Source organism: Channa argus, chromosome 20 (assembly GCF_033026475.1).
Source record: "Channa argus isolate prfri chromosome 20, Channa argus male v1.0, whole genome shotgun sequence".
Classification (NCBI taxonomy): Eukaryota; Metazoa; Chordata; class Actinopteri; order Anabantiformes; family Channidae; genus Channa; species Channa argus.
In genome coordinates this window covers 5,717,826-5,741,868 of record NC_090216.1, presented here as the reverse complement: position 1 = coordinate 5,741,868, position 24,043 = coordinate 5,717,826, and the positions used below count along the sequence as shown (strand labels likewise).

General features: G+C 41.0%; 2 protein-coding genes across 12 annotated transcripts; both read right to left on the bottom strand.

Annotated features, from left to right (window-relative positions):
* Positions 1-63: 63 nt before the first annotated feature.
* On the bottom strand, positions 64-2,812 carry timm23a (translocase of inner mitochondrial membrane 23 homolog a (yeast)). Its single transcript, XM_067487362.1, has 7 exons — positions 2,414-2,812; positions 2,180-2,238; positions 2,001-2,094; positions 1,758-1,842; positions 1,601-1,659; positions 1,373-1,483; positions 64-891 (listed from the first exon to the last, which is right to left on the bottom strand). The coding sequence occupies exons 1-7, from the start codon at positions 2,517-2,519 to the stop codon at positions 773-775; spliced, it is 633 nt and encodes a 210-aa protein (XP_067343463.1). The 5' UTR covers positions 2,520-2,812; the 3' UTR covers positions 64-772.
* Positions 2,813-6,957: 4,145 nt separating this feature from the next.
* Positions 6,958-21,321, bottom strand: qki2 (QKI, KH domain containing, RNA binding 2). Of its 11 annotated transcripts, XM_067487349.1 has the most exons (10): positions 20,965-21,321; positions 20,714-20,866; positions 18,034-18,182; positions 16,734-16,850; positions 13,726-13,869; positions 12,447-12,573; positions 11,963-12,247; positions 11,333-11,356; positions 10,622-10,699; positions 6,958-8,679 (listed from the first exon to the last, which is right to left on the bottom strand). In XM_067487349.1, exons 2-10 carry the CDS (start codon positions 20,853-20,855, stop codon positions 8,657-8,659), a joined length of 1,089 nt encoding a protein of 362 aa, XP_067343450.1. In that variant the 5' UTR covers positions 20,856-20,866; positions 20,965-21,321; the 3' UTR covers positions 6,958-8,656. The 11 variants fall into 11 exon arrangements, with proteins under 11 accessions (XP_067343450.1, XP_067343451.1, XP_067343454.1 ...); XM_067487350.1 differs by having other exon boundaries at positions 10,622-10,696; positions 20,714-21,320; XM_067487353.1 differs by having other exon boundaries at positions 12,486-12,573; positions 20,714-21,316.
* Between the last annotated feature and the right edge of the window lie 2,722 nt (positions 21,322-24,043).

Sequence of the window (24,043 nt, the reverse complement as noted above, 5' to 3'; positions counted from 1 at the left end):
TGGTATAAATTACTCATTCTTTACATTCAGATTTTGTGCATTAAAGTTGTTAAATGCAACATGTTTTGTCAATTTTTCCAATTTTTTAATTAATTTTAAAATTGTAGGTTTGATGGACACACATACAGCAACACAAACATCAGTACAGCTTTACAGTGGTTCCTTCTTAAAAAACTAAACCCACTGAAGATACGCTTTAATAAATACAAGAGTATAACTGACTGTATGGTTCTAATTTGTTTGCATGTCTTAGTTGAAATCTATTTGCTCTTCAACAACAGATGAGTCTTTCAGTCCAGAATTAGAAAATAAATCCGCTGGTACTCAGCTGATGATCCATAAACCCACCTAATGTCTCAAGTCATAAAATACGTTGGCTCATTTAACACAAATGCCATGGAATTGCTGATTCCCAAACTAGCATCAAATAAGGCTAACAAGTCTCCAATAAGCAATGGTGTCATGAATGTCATCCCTCAAAAACATCCTCACTACAGGTTGACAGAAATACGTCAGAGGAAATAGACAAAGAAAGGGGTCTCATAGGACGGCCATTTGTTTTTCAGTGGAATTAAGACTGAATCTTCACAAATTCCCTTAATTCCCAGAGTGTGTCTTATGAGGGCAAACCAGTAAACTGGGGGCCATCTCACTGGTCCCTGGAAAAGCACACTGCATTTGACCAGAGCCTACTTCCTCTTAGCGCTTTGGTTAAAGGCTGCACCCTTAAGATATATTTGGCCCTAATGTTGAAGCAGATGTGTATAAAATCTCAGTATAGCCTGGAGGATTTGGAGGAGCCGACGAGGTGGTCCCAGTTGTTATAGAGAGCGTAGGCACCAGACAAGGCTAAACCAACCAGTCCTCCACGGGCTACACCCTTTAATCCACCTGAGAAAACACAGCAGTAAGAAAATGAGTGATAAAGCTAGGCATTCAATAAATTCAGAACACTTCTGACAAACGACTTAACACTTAAATTTAACTTAAGCTGGGTGCGGCTCACTCTTGTCTCAGATAACAATGGGTGATCTGTCACTTCTACATACATTAGGTTTGCTAGAATTTTGGGTACTTTTCAGTGTTTATGTCAGTGTCCCTGCCCTACAAAAAACATAATTGCAATAATTCTTTGTTTAAGGCATCGATCTAAGTGAAAAAGCCAAACAATCACCGGTTTCAGCCTCCAAAATGTCCCTTTTGTTTTATAATCACAGATAGACATTTTTGGCCAAACAAAAAGGACAACTTCTTTTGGATGAAAAGATGTGAACCATATTATTTTATAATATTTAAAAGCATAATGAAGAGTTAATCTTTTGCCTTATTACATTACATGCAAACACTTGCAATATACAAAAAACAAACCTACCTGCAGATTTAAAGAGCATGCCAGTTAATGTCCCAGCAGCAACCGTGTTGATGTCATCTTCTGCCCCTCTGGCCTTCTCTATCACCACACCAAAAGCACTATACAACAGGGCTGCAGTGGCAACGACAAAAAAATAAAGAAAATCTTACACAAGAGGCCGGGAAAATACCTGTCAATGACATTAGCTGAGAGGTGTACTGCTGCTGTAAGTATTGTTTTCTAACCTACCAACAGAGCCCAGAGAGTTCGCCCATGAAGCACCCTGTCTGGTCACCATGTTAAGAATCCTGTTAGAGAGAGATTGCAAACATGCAGAGGACAGGTTAAGTTACTCAGGCATAAAAGTACTAGCAATGGCACTTGATGCGTATATCTCCATACTCACTGTACATTACGAGGTTTGGACCACATCATGTCCCTGGTCTCCTTTATGCCCATTCTGAGCCCATTTAAAGCTCCAAGTGTTGCTCCTGAAGCCAAAACACAAAGACAGAAGCAGACTGAAACATACACCGAAGCAGAACACACTCATCAGTTCAGTTTAATCCAAAAGGGCTAATGTTGGACATTTGTGCGATAAATGCAGTTTCACTTGTGATTTTAGATACAGGTGTTAATGATCTCTTACCAGTCATGCAGGATCCTCCAATAGTGAAGAAGGCCAGTTCAAACCGTCCCCTTGTTTTATTAGCGCCCGTGGGTAGAATGAACTCATCTGTGTCCTAAAACACAAAATTAACAACTGTTTCAATCGCACATTATTGAACCACCTTCATTTACTACACTTGTATTGGCATTTTGGCTTACCTGAACCAGGTACCGAGGGTCGACATTGAGGTAAGGGGATAGAGGACTCATACCAGTCACTGAAATGGCATTAAAACAAATGTTTAACAAGCTTCAGTTATATTTTTAGAAAACTGCATTTATAGTTGTTTAGCGGCAACAAAGCTGGCTAATAACGTTACACTGCTGTTGCCGGTAGGTTTAAGCTAACGGGAGCTATTTCGTAGCAGTAGGCTAAGATTACATGACACTTACATGGGACACCGGCAAGCTCTGTGTTGGAATATTCAGGCCCCGCGCCTCCTAAGAGACCTCCGAGACCAGCTTTCATTCCCCCCGATCCTTGAGAGTTGTTGTCCATGTTGGAAAGTATCCGAAAGGTCACCTGGCGAAAACTGGAGCCAGGGGAGAGATGCTAGCCGAGCCGACCTGGCCAACGTTAGCAAACACTAGCTGTGTCAATCAAATTTCAAGACAAACGAATAAACGAAGAGCAGCAAAAATCAGCGCCAACACGAGACAAAGTACTGGCAGTGCTTATATTGTTTACTAAATGAGCTTTCCAAGTGAAACACCGGCGTTTCGGTACAGATTACTGAACTCGTCTTTCCGTCATGCGCCTGACCTCCAGAAACACGCTCTGCCGTAAAGCAGGAAAGACGTCGAGCTGTCGTTACATCATGAAATATGAAAAAATAAAATAAACTAGTCATAAAGAAAATAGTTATCATCAATGATTTCATGTAAATATTTTAAGATTTAAAAATTACATATTTGATAACTAAAGTAACAGACCAGTTTATTTAACAACAGTAAATGCTTAAAGTTAAAAAGTTTACGACACCTTTACAGATCTGGGATCAGTGTAATTCACTCAAACATTGCGAAGGATCCGGTGGACGTCGATCTTTGCTGAAGTTTCCAATTTGTAGAATTTTAACGTCATTCGCATTGCATTCACCAAAGACAAAAAAAGAAGACCTTATCTCGAAACGTAATGTGTTCACTATTCTGTTTTCTGCATTTACTATTATCTTTAAAATTTTTATTTTTATTGTTTCCTCTTCTAAATGTTTATTTTATGTTACCCGTTCTGTCTATCTTCTGTCTGTCTGCTGCATCTCACTATCAACTTAATTAGAATGCTTATTGTACAATAAATATGCAAATAAACATGATATATGCAACGGCCCATGAGAGTACCGTAAACACCAAACACCAAAAGTCCATCTTTAAGAACATACATTAAATAATATTGTTACATGGTTTTCACTCAATAACTCAAGAAGCATCAGTACAGTCAGACATTTTAATTTGTAATGTAGAGATCTGTATAATTATTTCCCAGCTTTGAATTAATTACTTGCATAAGTAATTTCGTAAAAAAAAAAAAGGTGGAGAGTTTTTTTACAAAAAGGAAAATTATGGTATGCAGTTAAGATTTGATTCAATATTCAATATTCTGATGATATGTTGGTTAAAATACCAGTCAAACAGAGAAATTCCACTTGGAGTCATCTGAAGACATTTGGTGCATCTCTTTTTCCGACTTATCTGTCAGTTTAGTGGATAGGTCGTGATGAACTTACACATACTTATAGGTGTTTTGTTTAATTAGCTTAGCCTAAGTATGATATAAAATGAATAGGCAAATAAGTAGAAGCACCAGTATAAAACATAAAAGTTAGTTTCTAGCAATACAACTGCAATATAATTCAACATTTTCACAAACATCATCTTCTAAATTGGTCATACAGTTAAACTAAAGCTGGTTATAACCTTTTAGGATTTATCACAGAACACTTATACTGCAGCAGGAAAGGCTAGATGTACCTAATAAACTGCCTCCCGAGTGTACTTAAAAACATAGAAACAGAAAAAAAAAAACCGGTCCAAGTAAAAGTTTACTTTGTTAAGTTGTTTGTTAAGTAAAAGTTTGTTTTTCTTGGCATTCATTTCTTTGTAGATTGACTGATTCAGCTCTAATGGTGCTTTTGGGAGGTCGTCTGCTACAGTTTATTATAAATCTGTTTAAAAAGGTGTAGTACATGACATAACACAGAGGGAGGCAGCAGAGAGCTGACACAGGCTACAGAGTCAACTGTGTTGGTTATTTTTCTCCCGATTTAATTGATTTTGTTAAATTTATTCCCACCAGATACAAGTTTCATTTGCATGATTCTGTTTGCCTGGACTGAAGCAAAAAGGTGGCACTGGATTAAACAGCATCCATGTGACACCTGAAATGCATCTTGAAATGCATGACTCCCCACTGTTCATCCATGCTGGTTACTTTCCCATGATGCAACAGGGAGCTAAGACCACACACTAGTGCACACGTACACGCACATTCATGCAGCTCGGCTCAGCCTCGGCCATCTGCTGCCGGTCAAAGGGACAGAGCCACTGAAGGAATTTAGTGTGTTGAATTTCACGAATAACAGAGCATCTTATTTGGATTCTGCCATTGTATGTGCGTATTCAGAAGGGGCCAAGTGGAGCGATGAAGTTTGCCATTGTTGCCCAGTGTGGGTGTTTTCAGACTCTCTGGCATGATCTGTGAGTTAGTGTTCTCTGTGTTACTGCCCAGTGTGCCCACTGTCTTTCCCACAATGTCCCATTCAGTCCTGGGCCTCTCTCACTCTCCCTCACTCTCTCATTCTCTCCCCCCCCCTTCTCTCAGACAGAGATGCCACCCATTTTGTGCCTCCGGCTAATCATCATCATTGTTGGGCTACAAACCAAATTTTCAGTTATGGGGATAAAATAGCTGTGATGTCATCTTTGTTATCTTTTTCAGTAACTCTAGTTTTCATCCTCTTCTTCCCGTTCTCTCCCTCTCTCTCTCTCTCTCTCTCTCTCTCTCTCTTAATTTCTTTCTGTCTCTCTGAGCTCCCAAACACAAAAGACAGAGAGGCCACGACAGGACCCCAGTGTATGCTGGTTGTCAAGGAGACAAGGAGACAGTGTTGGGTCTTTAAACTGCCTCAGAGGGGTGTGTGGAGTTAGGGGGAGTTGGCCTTATTTACATGGGAAGAGGACAAGGGAGAGAGGGGTTTGAAATACAACTTTTGAGCCGTTTCCCTGCAGCTTATAGGCTGAAATCATTCTGCTGCCATTCGGTCATCAAATATTTACCAAGCAGAGGAAATCTGGAGCTGTTCATTATGTGGAGAATGCCGTGCATACATAGCAATGTAAATCAACCTGTCTCTTCCTCTAGCTTTCTCTCTTTTTCTCCCACACACCCCCATACACAGAAAAACACTTTGATTGGAAGCGCTGAGAGCTCTGGGTCCTACTGTTGGCAATAGCGAGAGCTGACTGCAGAATACATTACCAGATGCTTGAAAAGTGTTTCATAGGAGAACAAGAAAAAAGAACTGCACAAAACCTGACTGAAAACGGGAAAAAAACAAGACAAGTGTACACACCCATCCAAGTACAGACACACACATACACTTCCTCCCATCTCCACACATTCTCTTTTATTTTCTGCACTATCTCCACCCAGTGCTTCCAATCTACTTCTTCCTGTCCTGAGGATTGTCAGTGGAGGTCACATTATGTCCTCTCTCTCTCTCTCTGTGTGTCTTTCTCTGTGATCAGGAGGTTGGGGTTGCGTCCGCAGAGCAGGCTCAACTCCAAGCCTGAAGTTCAATATTACCCCTCAACTCCACAATGAAAGCAGGAAGGGCAGGGAGAGGACGAATGAGCCTCCCACTGCTGTATTCACTTCGGAAAACCCCATGTAATTCCTTTTTTTTCTGTGTGTGAAACTTTAAATGTGTGGTTCAGACAGGCTTCAAGTGTCTAAGGCTTAAATTATCTACAGTTTCTAATGTGCACATTTTTAATAAGTGCACCATTGAGAGAAGAGGAAAAGGAGTCTAATTAAAGCACATGACACATTTAGGCTATTAGCAATAGATTTTCAGAGACTTCGGGGACAAACTCTGAGCCTGTGTAATATTTACTCTGCAGATGTTTGAGGGCGAGCTTGCACAATCAATTTCCTTTCAATTCCCTAGCCATCTAGTCCTCCAAACCTGAAACTCCCCGTTTTTTTCTGCATGCCTTTCAGAAACCATGGTGAGCTGGGTGTGTTTTCTTCTCTCCTATTACACACATCCGAGTGTGTAATGTCCACTTAAGTAGAGGCAGGGGGGGAAATGGAGAACAAGAGAAAGAATACAGAAAAGGAGAAGTGGGCGAAAAAACATGTTGTGGCCCTTTTTCCCTGCATTTTGTCTTAAGTTTCTTCTGGAGCGCCCCCCCCCCCCCCACATTTCTGTATCTAAAGAGTTTTTGGTGATTAGTATGCAGAAAGGAAGCTGATTTGCATAATTAAGTGCTACAGAGAAAGCAACAAAGTTTGTTAGTTTTACAACTATGAGTTTAATATTGTACAAAGAGTTATTCCTGCTCAGAATATTTTAAAAGTTAAACGTCCTTTGTTCAACACATTTCTCATTCTTTTTGTGTTTCACTTTTTTAGACATTTTTTGTTTAAAGAAGTCCAAAGCAGAGACAGATACAATTAAAGTGGTTAATAATCACAAAAGTAACAGTTAGTAACCTACACTTGGCACTGAGGAGTAGATTAATGTTGTACTACACTGTTAATTGTAACACTCATAGTATACAAAAGGCACAAAAGGCAAGCAATGCTGATCTCAAAGGCTCAAGTTAATACAGAGAGAACATCAGAGACTCCAGTTAATCAGAACATTGAGAATGATTACTAATCACACATGAATAGTTATAGTCATCAAATTATTCTCCGTAATAAGGCATAATGTTCTTGTCTGAAAATTTAATGTTATTTTCACGTACAAAATAGAATATAAAAATACATTATAAACTTGTTACAGATGTTATGACTGCATATTTCTTTTTTTTTTTATGTCAAGGCATCAGTTGGCTTGTGTGTGTATATGTGACACTGCACCACAGCCTCTGAAAAAGTGGACACACATGCAAAAATATATGTATGGATGAGTCAAAAAAAAAAAAAGGAAGAAGAACCAAACAAACTAAAAAAAAAAAATTATATAACACTGTTCTAATGAGGTGTCTTAACCTCACATAAACATTTCAGACATTGCAGCTGGAGCTTCAATACTGCATTGCACCTCCAATTCAGATGAGCCACTTTTCTTGCAGTACAATCTAAATTGATGAGATTTATGAATGCAAAACCTTAAAATGGGATGACAGTAAGGCTGCAACATTTTCCTTGTAGCCCTAAAACATCAAATTTCATAAATTCACGCTGGGCACAAACCCGCAGTGTGGGAATAAAAGATTTAGGTGTAACATTGTTCATTTGCTTTCAATAAATAAAGGCACTGTTGTTCAAGCTCATACAATACTGTAGTGTGAGAAAGGCAAAGGCATCATTGTGTAAGTCCTCGAGATTTCGACAAAAGACATACAACCTTTCTTTTGGATGTGTATCTGTACTGTACAGGCTTGCTACTTATACTCTGTATGTCAGCTTAGCCTCAGGACGCTTTACTTTTTCAAAAAAACTCAAGAGATACTTTGGCATTTTCGGTTCCTGTTTGTTATTTCTCCTCACTGAGCACCTGTTGGTTTACAGTGAGAAAAAGGTTGTGCTGGCATTTCATTTGACCACACTTTTTTTTTTTTTTGCAAGTCCGTTGTTCCAGCGGAATACGGAGCTATACAAGTGACGCTACCTTGTCATTTTTTTAAGGTAAAGGAAACACGAAATAGCAAAAGCTTGGAAAAAAGCAAGTGACATTTCAAACACACAAATCATTCAAGCCACATGTTTTCAAAGTAAAGTTTGTTATTAGATGACATTTTTAACACTAATTATAAAGTGTTATAGTAAAATGAATGTATGTCGGCCCAAAACAATCCCTTTTAAGTGTGTGGAAAAGCTTCTCATGTTAACTGAGAGGTGCTCGCTGAGGAAAAATGTTTCAAAACATCAACATATCTCCTTCATTTTAGTGTTTATGGAGGATTTCTATGCTGGATAAGTACTATTACCATGATTAAAGTATAGTTGCCTTGTTATTATTAGAGCTATTATTATTGCATGACTTGCAGCTCAGACCGATTGGCACGGCTAGGGATTGAGTTGGGAGCTCTTTGCCAGAATGGGGCCCGCCCCCAGTAAAGTCTACACACCAGTTGCCAATAGATGCATGACAGCAACTGTTGGGATTTGAATTCTCATAAGGTTGTAAAAAAATCTCAGACTGGCTCTGGGGTTTTTAGAGCAGAAAGGCACGTTTGGTAAAGTTTAGGTTAGGACTTGGTGATGGGCGGGGGTCCTGAGGTTTATTCCCATGATCGCTGTCGTCTGGTTGGTTGGTTAGACAGAAGCAGCCAGGTTGTTCCCAATGTGCTGGTCTCTGGTTGGCTGAGCTGGGGGAGTGGCAGGGCCGTGGGCCAATGAGCGCACCAGCAGGCAGAGATGGGTGGGTCATCAGTGGGCGGAAAGGTCAGAAGGTCAAGGGGTCATGGGTTAGTTGCCGTGGCAGCTAGAGTTAGACAGACAGAGACGGACGGACGTGGAAAGGAAACAAAAAGGGCACATAAAAGGAGACATAAAAAGAAAAAAGATAGAAGAGAGATTAGTGTCAGCTAGTGGCGTCAGGATGACAACAAGGCAGATCTACTGCAGTCTCACGGCATGAGGGACATTACACAGGGGCTGCAAAACACCTCAGTGAGCCTTGAGATTTAACAAGGGCTTATATCAACCGCTGGGTGTTGACATAAGGAATGGCTGGTTAGTGGTGCTCACATGTGCTCATGAAGGTGTTTGCAGGGTATCGTTTTAGGAGTTGCCCCTCCTGCTGTGTGACTGCTGCTATAGTGATACTAATCATGCTAGCTGGGCTACGTCTAGCACAGACAGACAGTGAAACCATGGACAGAGAGGGAGACAGCATGGTTCCATGTGGGTGAGAGAGTGACCTTTATGTCCAAAGAAAAGTGCTTTGGCCTCCGAGATACTTTCACTTCCTGACAAGTAGAGCTGTTGTTTAGCAGCAGGCAGAAGATCTTGGTGATTAAAAGTTGGGATTAACTGATTATTGATTATGGTTTGATCTATTTGCTATGATGTATTAGAAGAGCACCTAATGACTAGAGTAAGCAAAGAGACACCATAAGACACAGCGATGAGAGGTTAAGAGATGGTGATTTTAGAGGGACTTAAAGAATTTAACAATAGACAGACTAACTACAAGAATTTAGAGGCTTTGGTTTTCTTTAGAGACTTATTTTCAATAGTCATCTTTATTGCCTTTTAGTGTTTTTTTGTCCATCGTGTACAACAAGAGCACCACTGCTCACACACACACACACACACACATGATGTAGCTAGCTATTCCATTTCTATTGCATAAAACAGTCACGAGGCCTGTGAATCGAGAGGCTCACCTCATCTTAAATACACAGAGCAAATCACTGCCTTCATTGCCACCTTTGTGGTGACTAAAACAGTAGTAGCTACACACTTTGAATAAAATTTGAAGTTTACATGGATATACTTCATCTATAAAAAGCATACTGTAAAAACCAAAATAAAAATGTACAAACTAAAAAAAAAAATACTACAAGTATTTCCAAGCGATTTTGTTCCATAAGCTTCATATAAGCACTTAAATCCTTAAAATCCCTATATACAAATTTATTTTGCAGCTAAATACATGGTAACAGCACCACTCTGGCTAGGTAATATATGAACGATGTAAACAGCCCCAATGATAAAGTCCAGTGGGCGACTGATAAGACCACAAACAACAGTATTTTATACAAAAGAGCTTGTAACACAGACTTCAGTAGTTATCACACGCTGTGTTTTAGTAGTAAAAACCAAAGATCATATTGATTTGAATGACCTTCAGAAAAAAGACAATCACTGTTACTTTAGGTGTGATATAGTCACTGGGTACAACACAGGATTCAATTAATAAGAAAAAATACATTGGAGGAAAATCAGATGGAATGAAATTGGGCATAAATAAAGTCTTTGCAGGGTCAAAAAATAGTAGTGAAGACATAAACAACAACAACAACAACAACAACAACAACAACAACAAAAGGTTTCTGCGAGGCGACTCCAAATCCACGGTCACAAGGACCGAGTCACATAATGGAGCCATCCATCCTAATTAAGAGGGTGCCGATCTGCAAGCCGTCCAGTTTATCTAACAGGAAAGATAACCGCTGCAGCTGTCACCCCTAACGTGGTCCCTCCCAGTCTGCTCGCGCATTTCACTTTCACTGCATCAAATACTGTTTCACATTTTTTACACTGAAGCTGGGACCTTTTTGTCTGATACAGGTATCACTTCTTGTTTAGTCATGCCATATTACAGACACATGTAAACTGAAATTGGTCCATTGGTCTGCATGCACTCACACTAACACACACATACACATACACATAAAGCGGCTGGTGAGCTAACTAACCTCTGTCTGTGGTCACTACCCTTTGGTAAGGATGGATTCTCTTGTCGTGGCGTCGTACCTTAGTGGTCATGGCACCTGCTAACAGCCATTGACATCGCCCAAAACAGAACACAGAAGGTTACTCATCAGAAAGACATCAAATAGTCCACCCATGGCACCAACATCAGTGAAACCAGGAATTTACAAAGTGTTCAAGGCTGAGGGTGAAATTAAGTAAAGACATCTTCTAAGAGACAGATTTTCTTTGTTGTTTTGTGGTCTTCTGTTCTCTAAAGAAAATATGAATCCAAACCACTAACTTCTCACTACGCTTCACTAGTAGATTCAACATCAGCTGTAAGAAAAGTCACTCTATAGCTCTGTGATCAAAATAAGCTTAAACATATATTAAATCACAAACAGCAGCACTAAAATACCTATGGGTTCACTAAAATGTGTTAAAATTAGAAGCGGAAGCTAAACTATTAAAAAAAGGTAAATAGCTGTCACACCACAACACTAGTCTGCTAATACAACGAGGAAATTAACAGGAATGGACACTTGACTACAGAATGACTGTTCAGGAATCTGTCATCATAAAGTATGAGCAAACTTTTACTGTTTGCTCTGGGGGACAAGTGTGTAGGGATGGGTGGGGGTCTCTGCAAGCCAGTCCGTGTGTGTGCAAGGAGGGGGTTGCTATCGCTTAGCCTTTGGTTGGGAAAGCCATACCTGCGAAAACACAGGAAGAAGGGACTGTTAGCCCAGGAGTGAGTTTCAGCATCTATTTGTACATGTTGTGGATGTACTACAAGAGCTGGATATGGCGTCCAAATTGCCCCAGTGGCAAGTGCAGTGTAGCAGTGCAACAATAAAAAGGGTCCCCTGTGGCGTCGAGAGCTTTGCTATGTGTTAGGATTTATGTCACGTTTTACTGGGTAAAGTTTTAAGATTTATCTGCACCAGATTATTTTTTAATATCTGATTTATACATAAAGGTTGTGAAAGACCACACCCCATATGATCACAAATGCAGTTAAAAATGGTCAAAAAGTAGTGGACGTGGTATTAGGTAAAATACCACAAAACTGCTTTAGCCAATTATAAGACAACCCTGATGATAAAAAGACCTACCCCTAGTCTTACCCCTAGTCTTACCCCTAGTCTTACCCCTAGTCTTACCCCTAGTCTTACCCCTAGTCTTACCCCTAGTCTTACCCCTAGTCTTTGGAAAAAAGGCAACTCAGAGGAAACTCAAGTTTGTTTCTGCTTGATAAGCACCTTTTGTTGGAGTCCAGTATCCAGTTCTCATAATACATCCATTGACTACATATGAAAGTGATAAAGTTTAAATCTATATACCTAATACTCCAGTTGAGTCAATCGGGTATTCCAATATGGAGGGCGTGAGTGTATAGGGATACTCATAGGGCGTATAGATTATTCCGGATTCGGGCCCTTGCTGAACCAGCGCCGGGTGCGGATTGGCTCCTGGCACGAGGGTGGAGCTCTGGATCTGACGAATCAGAGGCATGATGGTCGGCGTGGTGACGGGAGCAGGGTTGCGCAGGTTGGGAGGCAGGACGGGTGTCGGGCCTGTGATGATCCGAGGGGCCTGAGGGGTCGCTAGCGGAAAGGCGGCGGTGGCTGTGCAGCACACAGACATACAATAATAAAAGCATGCGCACACCCACACACCCACACACCAGCACAGACAAAAGCACACACGCACATACAATAGACAGGGAGGAAGAAGAGGACAAACAGTCTATTTAACAGCAAAAACAGAAGCATTGTTCAAATATACAGTGGACTCCTGTACCGAGACCCCTCCTTTGTCACCCACCAACCCTCCTCCACATGTCAAGTATGATGTCATCCTTACGCGTCTTGACATTAGCGTCTCTGTAGGTCCCATTGAGAATGGCCAGCTCCATTAATTGCATTTTCTTCAGGTTGTCCTCACCCTCAGCCTTCAGCAACACATGCAAACACAGCAGCACAATCAGCTTAGTTGAACTGTAACTCTACTTTTTGACAGACAGATGAATTGACGTCTGTGGAAATCTAGTCAAAGAGAGACAAAATGTGGCAACAAATTTGAATTGACTGTAAATATTTTCTAAAGGGAAAAAGTTCTACTTATCTCTTTTACTTTGCCTGTAACACAGGTGATCAGACCTTGAACACACCCACTCCACTGCACAGGACATATTTAGTGTCAAACACACCAGCTCCTTAGCTCCAGTTACAGCTTGGTGAAAAGCTTGACTGATTTACAGTCGTAAAGCAAGGTCAGCAAGGTTAAACTAACACATATCGCTAACGTTGCCCGCCACATAAACACATGCACAAACCCAGACTAACAGGTGCTCAGCTCTTGATTTGATCTATATGCATCCTTTAACTTTTAGTGCTGGCCAATGCCACAGTGTGATTAGAGCGGGAAGTGACGGCTGACTGCAGCAATAGAAGTCCCCCCGCTGCTCCTTTCAACCTGTTTCTATTGTTGTAAATAATGCAGAGGGAAAAAAAAAAAGGAAGGAATCTTGTGATTTGTGTGTCAAACGGGATCATTTAAAGTGCCTATGTCTTAGACCCATGTCTGCATAATGTTCCATTGCATTACTTATTCGCTGTCATGTGTTTATCTGTGTGCTTTTAGAGGGATGTAAGTGGGCTGGAGAATGTGAGAAATGTTGAGGAGTGCAATCAAAATGTCCTCTTGTGTGGACAACAGGGAGAAAGAGGAATACTGTAGCCAGTAGTTGGGAATGAAGTGAGTTGTGAACGAGTGAAAGGAGTGATGGAGTGGGGAGAACGAGTGAACAGACTCTCCATTCATTCCCTTAGCCTTTCAAACAACCCAGGGTTACCATGGAAACCCCTTTATGCATGTTCCCTAATTACCCTAACCCCTTACACATGCGCTCTCATACACACAGATACACACAAACACACAAACACAAAAAGGACATACCCACACACACACACCTTTTTGGACTGACAATCCCCTTCCCCCTTCCATGCATACCAACACAGTGAACACTCATCCAGTCACACACTTTCTCCATCAGTCCAGTCCATAATATTTGATGCCGGGGAGGCGTTTGACTAATACTCACAGCGGGCACAAGAAGTTTCTTGACTTCGTTGATGGCCCGCTGAAGTTTGATCTTGGCGCGGTTGTGTGTGTCCTCCACTGTGATCAGAACATGGAGATCCTCGCTGAGATGCTCCCAGTTGGGCTTCCCTCGGTTCATCTCCTCCTGGAACACAAACATGTTTTAAAAGCTCAGTGTGAATACAGCACACCAGCTTGGTCCAGCACTGCAGAGGCGCAACAGGATTTCACTCTTCTTTGTTGGCTCGGTTTCTGGATCAGCCTCAAACTACACAGAACTCAAGGTTGTGTAATGCAGCTTAGCAGGTGTTATCAAACTCAAGTAATCATGTTGCGCTTGTGCTTATACAAGTCAAGTGTTGCATTTTGTTGACTCTATGTAGTCCCCCTCCCTTGTTATCATCTCCAACATGTCACACGATTCTTTGCTTGCTGATCTTCTATTCTCTGTTACATTATCCAAACTAGTGCTGATATGATTAGTCAGTTTCATTTCCAGATGCCGATTCAAGTAGGTCATTATCAAGGGAAAATACCAACATTGTTACTGGTTACAGTCACTTTCTCGGGTCCTGAGTTGCACATTGTTGCACGTTTTACAGTTTTTTTTAGATTGTTATAAAAATGTTTTTATCTGTTATAAAATCATTTCAGACACTGTGACTTAAATTAATTGTTGATTTATCAGTTGTTTCACCCTTTTGACCCATGTTAAAATAATATTTCAAATACACTGTCGTGAAATTTCTACAAAGCTTTTTCTGCAGTGCCATCATTAGGTTAATTTTTCATTTTTACCACTACTTAAAGCTACTACATGCATTTTTATTATGTTTTCTTAACAGAAACACCCTTTGTATTTTATTGGTGAGAGGTGCTGTCGAAGCTTCCTGTGACACAGATGCACTAAATATCACTGGAGGCAGGGCAGAGATATTACATTTAAAAGTTTTGAGCCTTTATGACCAGTCAGAGAAATTTGTTAGTGCAATTTCATGTATATGCCTACGTGAAGGGCTGTGCAGAGTGTGGCGGAGAGTAAAGTAAAGCATTGTGAGAGCAGGGAGAGAAGGACTGTGCAGGGCAGAAAGGAGTGTTTTCAAGTCTTAAGCTACTGCTACCTTAACTTGTACAGTGTAATTTTAATACTTAGTACTTATTAGGAAATAGTTGCACGTTAACTTATTAATAAGCAGTTCATCATGGGCCATTTGTGATGCTCAAAGCACGACCCTGTTCATCGAAGCTGTACATTAAACTACAGGTATGTGGTTTCATTCTTTTAAAGTGCTCAAAGGAACCTGGTCTTGGACAAAGATGGTGGACGACTTCATCGGGAATTAGTCGATATTAGCTGGGAGTTGGTTGGTTAGGATTAGGTAATAGCGTCACATAATTAGGGACAGAAAAAGCTATTGGTCAAAGCCCCAGCTACATCCCCAAAATACTAACTTCTGAAGGAGTTGTCAACATCCGGCTAAGGATAAAACGCAGTCTGTTTTTGTCTTTAGTCTGGTGTCTCTGTATAACATGGTCAAGCTTCGAAAGACATATTTCTGATGTTGGCTGTTTCCAACTATTTCTGTAGCTTTACCAATGTGTCATTTCAAAACTCCCACTCTTTTGTTCGGGGGGGAGAAAGTATGCAAAGTTTAAACTTCTCTTTCTTGCTCTTTTCTCATTATTAAACGATTTCTGCCACTGCTCACATGAACATTCGATGGCAAAACTATGAAAGTCTCCCACTAGAAATGTTAATACCTATTTTTTAAAATAATATCACATCTTTTGTGTTAAGCTAGGGTAACCGTTGCTGTAGTTTCATATCTAACAGACAGTAAAATTTACTTTATTTATTTAATTCTCAACAAGAAAATTAATTAAAGATCATTTCTAAATTATTCCTTTAAGCTTTACATAGCAGTTAAATCAAGTTTATATTCAAAACTGTGGTCAGTTGGAGCCCACTTCAAAACGAATTGTGAAATCTTCCATCTCAGTGTGATGTGCTGGGAGATTGTATATTCAGTGGATGTTTTGTCAAGTGAGATGTATCATTCTGGAGAACACTAAGAGTCAACATCTTTCTCTCTTTTCCCTTTGTTGCCTCCCACTGTGTCCCTGTTTTCCTTCCTCTCTGTCTCTGTGAGGGCGTGTGGGGTAGGGAATGTTCTGGAGAGTGAAAGAGAGAGAGAGAGAGAGAGAGAGAGAGAGAGAGAGAGAGACAGCGAGAGAGAGAGACAGCGAGACAGAGAGAGGGGGCTGGTGGAGGAATGCTGGACTTGCTCCACCTGCCGTTTGGAAAGCTTGAGCCGACTCCGTCCAACTGCAGACACCAGGGGAGAGGAAGGGAGGACAGATGGACTGAACACCAGGACAGGAGAGAAAACTGAGCACCAAAAACTCATAGTGGGGGAAGGACACACAGATACTGCTGAAAGATACAGCTAAAACTCACCTCCTTATTTCTTTTCTATCTTTCTTTTTTAAGACCAATTTAAAACACATCATGAACTTAATCTTGACACATTAAACAAAAACAATGACTCCGTAGATAACGAAGATAAAAGATAATGATTTAAAGGAGCAGATTGAAATTATGTTAAATAGTCTTATTTACTGTCTCTATAGCTCAGCATAAAGGCTGGAAAAGGGAAAAAAACTGAACTGAAGTGTCTGATGGGGATAAAATCAAAATCTAAAGCTCCATAGTTGACATATTATATCTCACTTGTTTAATGCTTACAGAAGCAAAGTGAGATCTAAGTGCCGGGCTACTTCCTGGAGTCTCGTTGTCACCTAAGTTGTCAAGCGGTTAGTGGAGAATTTGTTTTTTTTTTAGTTTTTTTTTTTTTTTTGGAATGAATCATTCAATGAACTGCATCGAACGCTGAGAAACCTATCAAGGGTATCTTCCCAGAATGTCAAACCATGCCTTTAAATAAATGTGATGATTCCAGCGGCCTATTAAAGTAAGCTGATTTGATCAGACAGTCGAGATGTGAGTACCTTCTTCTTGTCTCTCATGGAGCCCTTTCCTCGAACCATAATCTTGCAGCCGGTCTCTGCCTCCAGCTGTTTGGCCGTCAGCCCACGTGGGCCCAGGATCCTCCCTACAAAGTTGAACTGCACAAAAGAGCAAAACACACTGATAAAAAAAACAACAACAACGACAACAAAAACACCAGCCTGAAGGAAGACAATACACATTCTTTATCACAACCTCACACTGTCTTTTTATAATGTCTGTGTATTTACATGTGTTGTGAGTGTGCCTTTGAGGTTTGTCTGTCTGTGATGTATTTGTGTTACTAAGAGAGACAAAAATAGCTCATTATACGGGTGCTGGCTGGTGCTAGTGGCATGACAAGACAGCACCGTTCCCCTAACCTTATCTGTCACTGAGGCTGAGTGATTAACTAGACAGCTGCCCCCTTATGTGTGTGTTGGTGTGTGAGGCTCTTTGCCACTCTCGTGACATTTATCCAGCCTCATCCTCCTTTTTAACCCAATGTTCACTTCTGTAAAGAGTTGCAACATGTCCACTCTGGCCTCTAAATCGATCTTTGACTTTTACCAAACCCAAATCCAAATAGTGGGGATGCTCTCTAAATTTAAACTTGATCTGAACTGTTTTTCAATGCACAACTGCATGTGTGTGTGTTTGTGTGTGTATGTTTGTGTGTGATTCCTGTTTGCCTCCTGTCATGTGAGTGAGGACAGTCTTTCATTGTTTTTGGTGATTGGCAAGCTGATGCATGGAGAAAATCATGTGAGCCATTCAATTTGTATAAGTGCAACTTCTACTGAAGTGCTCAACTGTACATGGAGTGAGCAGGGGTCAACTGCATGGGAAAGTCTCTTCATTGCCATACACTTGTCTTTATATTGTGGGGGAAAACTTGATCCACCCTTTAAGCTCTTATAAATATTTATGTTGCAAACTTTGGGCTGGATATTATCTTAGAGGGAGGGACTTTAAGTAAGAATGCTGCCTTTTTTTCACTAAACAAAACCTGTATAAATCTGAATCTTCCATGTTAATGTAAATGATCCACTTTTATCTTGTTGGAAAACGCTGACCAAGAATCCTCCATGATCCATTTTAGGTGTAGATTACATCACTGGGTGTGAGCACTGATGAGCTCAGAATGAAACCCGCTTTTAGATAAAATGTCAATCTACAGACCCCTGTGATTTTCTGGCCCTCCGGCTGCCTTTCTGTAACTAATCTCTGATAAAAGCTAGCACCAAAAGGTAAACACAGACTCTTCAAAGGGGGTCAAAAGTCGTGGATTTGTCCACTCACGTCGGGGTACTCTTTGACAGGCACGTAGAGCTTCTCCTGCAGCTGCGCCACAGGGCCAATAGCTTCGGGAAGCTCCTCCATGTCCCGCCCGTTGAACATGCCGCCGTTCAGTGTGTCATTGTACATGTCCTTGCGTACCCTGCCAATTTCTTGGGACACAGAAAGAGAGATAGCGGGTGGGGGTTAAGGTGGGTGAAGTGAACAGAGGGCAACACCCATGGGGGACAACAAGTTTCACATTTGTGCAGAGTGTCTGTTTCCTAGGTCGATGACTCACTGTCACCAGAATTACAGGAGGCTCTGAGTGTGACAGTTAAACAGGAAGACAGGCACACACATTCAGCAGCACAGTGTAGAATTTAACCTCTGAATGTTTTGCAATCATCCCTCATCTATTACTGACAATTTCTCTCTTTTTTTCCGTCTCCAACACTGTTTAACATCGCCACATGGTTCCCTCTTTCGCGCTGTAAATAACGTGACCGGGAAATCCACCTGCTCTAAAACCAGCGTTTATAAAGTTGTGGTGCAGGACGACCATTAAACAACTTCCAAAAACCAATAAAGCATAAAGAATTCAAATTATTTGCATTATTGATTAACTTCCAGATCACTTTTTCCATTTGTTCAAAAAACTTTGGCTTTGTGAAAACAGTGAAAATGCCTGTAATGTCATGTTAAATGCTTTCAAAATGTCTCACTTGCAGTCTGAAACCCAAGAACTCTCAGTTCACCAAGATATACACAACCAGGCCATTTACTGGACTCCTGCTTTAAAAAATGATTAACGGTTACCTCATTAGGATTCATTTTCTGCTGATTGAATGTAAATGATTAATGGACCAACTGTATGATCTCTATACAGTTGAGAAACACACTAGGCTTCATTAATCTGTTTTTATCAGAAGTTTTGATTTAAATGTGCTTTTACTAAGAAGTAAACCAACGCAATTCATTTTCACATTTAGATCAGTTTCTTAAAAGGTCAAATTTTTGGCTTAGGTCTGGTGCATAAGCACCATTATAAATGAGCCCGTGTTTGCCTCTCTGTTTGTTTGGGGTTGTCTCGATGACCGATGCTATCCTCTGATGCCTTTGTAATGACATGCTAGCACAATAATAACTGACTACTGCACCACACACACACACACACGGTAGAATATCTCCCTTGAGGCACAAATATCATCTGACCTAAGCAGGCTGACAGGCATGTCTCCCAGCTCAGAGAGCGATAAGTCTGACCATAATAACTACAGTAGGACTCTATAATTACAGCCACAGCTACAGTGACAACGATAATCCTCTAATAACCTATTTTGACCAATGTCAGACCAAAAGTGATTATTAAAACACACACACACACACAAGCTCTATATGGAGTCGTTTTCTCACACTTGCATTAAACTTGCAGGCACAAAATGAGAAGTGAAAGAAGAACAAGAGAGTGGAAGGAGAGAGAGAGAGAGAAAGATAACAGGGGGAGGTGAAGCAGGCCTTATCTTAACACTTCAACTTGTCATAGGTTATATATAGACTCAACCAGACCTTGGTGTTTCTAAATATGCCACAAACATGTCCTCTTTCAATATGTGTGACTGGCAGGTTTTCCTATTAGGCATCCCAAATGTTTTTGGGTACAAACCCCTTATGCCTGAGTGCCTCGTCCACATAGCTCAGGCAGAAGATCCAGCCAGGCTGAAAATGGGCATGGTACAATGCCTTTCATTCTGACCGTGGGTGTCCAGATATCATGTGTGAGGGATGAATAAGCTGAGCTGTCAGTCTTCAAAGTGAACACAACTAGAGATTTTAATTTGACCTATTTGTCAGGTCTGTCGAGGACGTCTGCTGTTGGAACAGCCTTGCTGCGTCATGAGACTTGTCACGGAGCACACAAGTCAGGACCTTGGTCGTCATGATGTGCAACAACAGTAGCAACAAAACGCCTCTGTGACTGTTTTGAAAATTACATTCAAATAGAGACACGTGTGAAATAATGGGGGGAAAGAAATCTTCAAAGATGCCACTTTGTGATGCTGTAAAGGCTGCAAGACATTTAATGTTATTTTAAAGCTGCTTGCAAAATTGTTAGTCATCAACAAGTTAATGATCAGTACGGACAGCATGTGTTTGCGGCCTGTAAGCAGCCTCAAATCAAATATTTTACACAGTGACATGCTCTCGTTCCTGCTCAGGGATGGGCTGCAGCATTCACATAAGCCTGCACATTAGGTCACTGGGAAAGACTAACAACTGTCTGTTTGTTCCCATCACCAACAGACTCACTGACTGTGTGTGTCTGTGTGTGTGTGTGTGTGTGAGCCAGTGCTCATCTGCTGCTCTCAACAAATTAAAATAGTGACATCTTTCAATGCACATCCTCGCATGTTTGCGTGTTAAAGCACGTTTTAATACAACTTTGATGTTAATTTAAGGCCACAGCTCAATGAAGTGATGCCTTAAAAACCCCGCATCTCTCAGTGTTGCATATATGGGGACAACATTCCTATGGCGTTTCCCGGGAGCCAGTGAGGAATTCCTGCCCTCCATGGCTATTCAGCAAAGCCACTTTTATGATCACTACCACTCCAACGCATGTGTCTAACCAAACAACTCGTTTCCTTTATGAGGTGACAAGCGGTTAGAGAGTCTATGAACCCGCAAACAGGCGTGGAGTTACCTTCATCCAGGAGCCGCTCCAGATGCGTAAAGATGCCGCTGAAGTTGGGCAGGGAGCTCATCACCTTTCTGTCGTTCATCAGCTGCATTAGATAGTCCGGGTTGGACTTGGGTCTCTCCTTCACCTCTGTCTCCCCGACCATGGCTTTTGGTTCTGCAATAAAGTCACCTAGCTGAGTCGAAAAACTTTTGTGAATTAAACACACACACACACACGCACACAAACACACGCACACACGCGCACGCGCGCACCCCCGACAAGTGATGCGAGGACCCCACCGGCCTCCACCCGCGGACCGGATCAAACTCAAATCTCTGCTCCGCTTAAATCGACTGTCTTTCGGTCAGCGTTTGGTGTTTGGCGTTCAAACGGTCCCCCCTCTGTCCGACTCTCTCCAGACTCTGGAAAAGTTCCTTTAGGAGGAGAGTTGTGTCTGTGCTGAGCACTTTCACCGATTCCCCGCACTTGTCCAGTGGCTACAACTCTACAGTCGGCTGGTCTCCTCCGCCCAAGATCCTCCGCCTGTGTCCGGTGTGTCGGTATTCTGCAGACGGATCGAGTCCCTATCATATGATTACAGTACAGCAGCAGCACGAGTGGGCTGTCGGGAGCGCGCCGCGCATACCCGCAACCAGAGGGGAGGAGGCTCGTCCCCCTTAGCACCCCCCGTCCAGTCTCTCTCTCAAACACGCGCGCAAACGTGCACGCACACACCCCACACCCAAAGTATAACAATATAACAGCTTTGTAAAGTTATGCACACCTGCTCTGCAACAGCTACTGTCCATCACTTGCACTGTGAAATGTGTGTGTGTGTGTGTGTGTGTGCAGGCAGCATAAATGCAATTTAGAGGAAATAGTTAAAGGTTTTATTTGACAGGAACTAAGGCTGCAACTGCAAATAGCTCAGTCAATAAGAGGTGGAGGAAGTGTTCACATCGTCTACTTGAAAACAGCTTTTTGGACGGTTTAACCAAAAGACCAAAGACTTTGTAGACTGATGCCACTGTATGAAGACACTTTACTACTGTTACTGTAATGTTTGTTGAGAGTTATGATGCTTTTTTGGGGGGAAATGATCCCAGTAAGGGGCCAGACAAATAAAAATAGCAGCAAAACTATCACTGGCACTAAGATTGACAAAAAAGTGTGTAAACATGACCTGAGATGCAAAATAACCTATGCTAGAATTACAAATTAGAACCAAAACAGAAATGCAAAATGGCCACAAAGAAACTAAAAATGACCGTTAACATAGCTCTACAGCTCAGTACAGGATGGGTGAGGGCCTTTTACTTTTTTGTGTCCACAGGCCAATTTTCTCATAATCATTCAATGCACGTACTTAAATAAAAATACTAATAAAAATATATTTAAATACCCAGTTACAGAACAAGTAATTGTGCTGAACATAGGACTTAAATAACTTGCTTACTGTATTTGACATCATTAGATTGTTACAAATGCATGAATGTGCAGGCAACGTTTGAATCTGGATATAGTTTTAGAAGCAGTTCGGTCCAGTGCCTCCTCCAGCCTATAAGAAAAGTCACAAAATTGAAAAAAAAGAAAAACGCAAAAGAAACATTTCTGTATTTAAAAACTCCACATTTTGTAACCTGAGTTTGTTTTTTTAAGTTTTGAAAACATGTTCAGTCACTTCCTGTTGCAGACTTAGACACAACATGAAACTGGCATGTTCACACCTTCACTCTAACAACTTTTGGTAAGGACCCTGAAATAATACAATGGTGTGAGCTCTGCATTTGTTCTCTTCAGGCAACTGTTGCTTGGGGCAGAGAGTGCTGAAGAAGCATATAGGTGCTAGGGTCTAAACTTAACTTGCTGTAAATCACGCACATGTGCACACACACTCACTCACACACACACAGAGGCCAGACAATATGTGTGCCCATGCTTGACTTAACACTGATCGGCCTCCCACCTGGTTCCTCTCTTTCCACTGTTACACACAGAGTTTTGCTTTGTAAGACTGAACTTATGATTGAAACTAGCTGGGATGTGTGTGCGTGTGTGTGTATGTGTGTGTGTGTGTGTGTGTCTGTCAGGGCAGCAAGAATTGTAACGGGGCAGCAGTGTTGGTAATGGCTGGTCAGCTGGTATGACGAGTATTCAGGGTGGGGGCAGTGCATTGTCCTCTCATAGCTCCAACAATACCCCTCTGAGAAGCCCACACATCTACCAGTCACGGGCCTCTCTCTCTCTCTCCACTCCTCTGTTTCTGCTTTTCTTTCTGTCTGCCATATTTATTCAGCCCATAGTGAACTGTAAAGTGAGATCTGATATGTGGTGGTGTCCCTGACCCCTCATTGGCGCCTTAAGATCAAACTGTACAGCATTTATGTATTTTGTATTTATCAGTACAAGTTCCAAAATCCAGTCTAATACTCTTACTGTTGGATATTACTGATTCATATGAAATAAACTGAAAGTCTGATCAAATCATTTAAGTCAAACAGTCAATAGTTTAAGCAGCTTGAGCTTCTTAAATATGAGAATTTGCAGTTTCTCAATTTTAAAACACTATACATTTGGTAAATTACACACAGTATGTGTTTAGAGCTTCAGCGACAAAGCAATCAACAGACAAATTGTATAATAGCATACATCAGTTTTAAAGGTCTCGTCCAGTATGAGGATGTACAACTTTATTCTGTCTAGTATCAATTTTCACTTTTAGTTTTGGATTGCTAGTCAGTATAGAAACTGATATTTGCACTGTTTTCTGATTTTTTAGAGAGAAACATATGAATTGAGAAATGGGGAAAATTTTTTAAAAAACATATATAGTTCAGAAGCCTTTGTTGTTTCCCAATACTTTCTTCTTTTATATCTCACAGAGAAAGTCATTAACAGATTAACAAATAAAGAAAATAATTATTATCTCTTGCCTTTTGTTAATACTTTTCAGCCACATATGTTCCATAACTTCATGATTTTAAACAGCCACTTATTCTGTAAGCGTTCACAAGAGACAAATAGACAAACTAAAATTACATTATGGTTACATCACTTATCAATCATTTCATTAATTAATTAGAAAAGTTGTTTTTTATTTTTCAAAAATATTTGGAGGCGTAAATCTGGATTAAAAATGAAAAGACACTCTCTTCTGTACATTTAATGTAAGTGAATGGTCAGTGCTGACAAAGAAGCATGCTAGGAAATTTGGTGAAGACATAGAAGACATTTGGGAAACATTTGGAGTGAAAATAAAAGACATCAGAAAAGGGAGAGTATAAAATGCTGGCTGTCAGTGATGAGCACAACAGTGGGAGTGTTGGTGAAATCACGGATGAGGCTGCCATT